The sequence below is a fragment of the Mus pahari genome, chromosome 8, assembly GCF_900095145.1.
Source record: "Mus pahari chromosome 8, PAHARI_EIJ_v1.1, whole genome shotgun sequence".
Lineage (NCBI taxonomy): Eukaryota > Metazoa > Chordata > Mammalia > Rodentia > Muridae > Mus > Mus pahari.
In genome coordinates, this window is record NC_034597.1 from 66,185,263 (window position 1) to 66,188,935 (window position 3,673).

Genomic DNA, 3,673 nt, shown 5'->3' on the forward strand with positions numbered 1-3,673 from the left:
CCTGCCAAACACCCGACTCCCGCATCCTGACACAGTTTTTCTTCAAACACGCTAAATTATCAACAGAGGATGTAACTTGGCAAAAAAAAAAAAAAAAAAAAAGGAAGAAAGGAGTGGGTCAACATTTCTTCGTGTGCTGAAAATAAGTGCGTGCCTTCTGTCACTCTGTGCCGTGGAGCTATGTTCCCATGAAAGCCCAAAGCCAAGGAAGAGCAGGCACTGAGAAGTCTGCAGGCATAAGTCAGGCTTGACTTTAAACTGAGCAAGCTTCCAAAAGATCCCCCTCTTCAGAATGAATGCTTGTCAGAAGGGAAGCCGTGCTGGCTAAGAAAGACCTATCAGCCCCGAGCTGAATCCTGCTTTAACCCAGATCTGGTAACCCAAAGCAAGCAAGAAACCAAGTCCCAGATGCCACAGAAGGGGTGCACAGAGATAGCCTAATAGCATCCTTAAAGACTAAAACCCCAATACCTGGCTGTGCCCACGGCTGCTGTGAGAGGGTGTACTTGGGGCCTCCCTGGCTGGCCATGGTTTTTAATGCTGATACCTAGGAGAGGAGACAAAAGCAGAGGTTTCATGTCACCAACTGCAAATAAACACAGGCTGCTCAGACACACAACTGTTTAAGCCTGTCACTAAGGACTGCTCACAGACACACAACTGTTTAAGCCTGTCACTAAGGACTGCTCACAGACACACAACTGTTTAAGCCTGTCACTAAGGACTGCTCATAGACACACAACTGTTTAAGCCTGTCACTAAGGACTGCTCATAGACACACAACTGTTTAAGCCTGTCACTAAGGCACACTGGGAACCAGGCCCAGTTCTAACAAGGCTGCATCTACTCTTACAAGCTTTCACTGCTAGACATTCTTTTTGACAAAACTTTTTTTTTTTTTTTTTTTGAGTTCACAATATGTGTTATTCTGGGGAGAAAAACAAATGAAAACAAAATAGTCACAACCACACTGGGCATTCTTCCTGAGACCTTTCAGGACAGGAATCTCTGAAGAAATTTCACCAAAAATATAAAGATTTAAAAAAAGGTTACTCTTCAAAAGATTGAGTTACTACTGAGTTCATGTCATTAGAAAAGTGCCCGTCACAACTGCACAGAGGCTCCTACATGCTCTAAAGATTCCCCTTCTTTATAACTACATCACAGGCATAGAAAATACCATCAAGACAAACAGTGGCCAGGTTAGAGAGGAGAGACTGAGACTCAAGTTTTTAATCTAAACAGCTAGGTTGACATATTAACTCCAGCTTCTGGAGACGGGATGCCCTCTTCTGGACTCCACAGGAATGCACATAATAGGCATATGTTCACACAGACATGATACTGGCACGCAGACATGTGCATACAAACACATACAGAGAGAGAGAGAGAGAGAGAGAGAGAGAGAGAGAGAGAGAGAGAGAGAGAGAACACTATCAGCACCTGGGAAACTAAGGAATAAGGCACAAGAGTTTAAGGCAAGCCTGGGCTACACAGTCAGACCCTATCTCAATAAACAAACAGGGTTTTCAAGTATCATTACAAGGCAGGCTTGGCTCAACTGTGCTGTGGCTTCAGACTTGGAAGTCACTTTGTATTCTTCCTCCTGTTGCAGCAGCACAGGAAATAAATACAAATATGTCAGCCTGGCTTTCAGGTAAAACACTTGATGGGAGTAAACATGAAATAGTTTTTAATGGACAGACATGGGGCAAACATCCAAGCTGTTACAAAAACTGGAGCATCAACTACAGTTTTCCCATAGGGGGATATTTTTAGACAAGAGCAGGCGAAGCTGCATGAGGATGGTCACTGAGGTCTCTCACCTCCTCTCTAGCTCCACCTGCTCTACCTGTACTGCAGAGTCAGTCTAGACCTCTGCTCATGCTCACCACGGCACACCTCATCGCTACCTCTTCACACTCGACTTCTTCCTCGTCTTCATCTTCAGAGGCAACTTTTAAAAATAAATTATATATGGCTGAATGTGGGGCACATGCCTTTAATCCTAGCACCCAGGGCAGAAGCAGGTAGATTTCTGTGAACTCAAGGTCAGCTTAATCTACAGAGCAAGTTCCTGGACCACCGGGCTACACAAAGAAACCCTGTCTAAAAAAAAAAAGGAAGGGGAGATACAAGCTGGGCAATGGCGGTGCAAGCTTTCAATCCCAGCATTTGGAAGGCAAAGGCAGGCAGAGCCCTGTACGGCAGGTACCGTCTACAGACAAGTTCTGAATACCCAAAGGTACACAGAGACCCTGCTTCAGAAAAGAAAAGTTTATTAACTTTTATCTAGTAGCTTTATTTTTAACCTTTTCGTAGCCCTAAGAGTTTTATTTTAATAATAACCACTCCATGGATTGTTCTAGGATCTCATTAATTCCATTGTAACATAATCTGTGCTTTTTAAAAAGAAAGAAAGAAAAGAAAAACAGCAGCATCATGCTATGTAGCCAGGCTGACCTGGAACTAACTCTGTAGCCCAGGGTGGCGGCACTGATTTCAGTCTTCCTCAGTATTGGTCACTGTTCTAGTTCTGTGAAGAGACACCATGACCAAAGCAACTCTTATAAAAGAAAGCATTCAATCGGGAGCTGGCTTACAATTTCCTAGGGCTTGTCCATTATCATCATGGTAGGGAGCATAGTAGTAGGCAAACATGATGCTAAGAACTACATCCTGATCCACAGGCAACAGGCACACATGAGACAGTGGACCTGGTGTGGGCTTTTAAAACTTCAAAGCCAGCTGGGCATGGTGACGCGCGCCTTTAATCTCAGCACTCGGGAGGCAGAGGCAGGCAGATTTCTGAGTTCGAGGCCAGCCTGGTCTACAGAGTGAGTTCCAGGACAGCCAGAGTTACACAGAGAAGCCCTGTCTCTAAAAAAAAAAAAAACAAATTTCAAAGCCCACCCCAGTGACACACTTTCTTCAACAAGACCATACTACCCAACAAAAACACATACTTCCTAACCCTTCTAACCTCTCACATATTATCACTACTCACCAGTAAACATTCAACTAGATGAGCTTCCAGGGCCATTCTCATTTAAGCCACAGTATTCCCCTAAAGGTGTGCCACCATGCTGTTTGTTAAAAAACACAAAGACTTCTACATTCGCCCATCTACTATCTGCATAATTTACTTCTCATTTCTTCAAAGTTCTCCTAGATCTGCAGAGGTAAGGTCTCCTAACAAAGAAGGCAGAGACAGAAGGAATGAGCTCTCCTCAACTAGGCCTCTCTTTCAGAGCTTGGAGACCAGTGCAGACCCATGCCCTCCCTGCCTACTTGACACACTCAAACTTAGATCCCCTCCCTGGTTACAATTCCTTGAATGTAGGAATTAAATTTACAGGGTCAAATTCTACTACATGTGCTACATCAAAAAATTTTAATTTATAGCTACTAAGGAAACAATACTTCAGAGGGAATGATAAAGAGAAACTTGCAAGATTTTATCTAGCAAAAAAAAGAAAAGAAAAGTTTTTATACCTATGTTTTTAAGCACAGACAGGCTCCACCAGAAGGGAGTCCTATAACTCAGCCATAACCTAAATATGCTTCCTTCAAAATACCCTGATTTACACTTTGCTAAAGCAAACTCTTTAGCTCAGTTTTGTCTTCTATTACTACAGCTATCCTGAGGAGCTGTGTAAACACAAAATCTCCC

The 3,673-nt window shown here is 43.3% G+C and overlaps 1 protein-coding gene across 1 annotated transcript in view; it reads right to left on the reverse strand.

The window, feature by feature from the left end:
• The window catches only part of Cog3 (component of oligomeric golgi complex 3), a 54,753-nt gene that overhangs the window by 11,304 nt on the left and 39,776 nt on the right, over positions 1-3,673 (reverse strand). Inside the window, exon 20 of the mRNA XM_021203184.2 lies at positions 472-547. Coding sequence (XP_021058843.1) covers positions 472-547 — 76 coding nt within the window. The remainder of the gene's footprint in view (positions 1-471; positions 548-3,673) is intronic.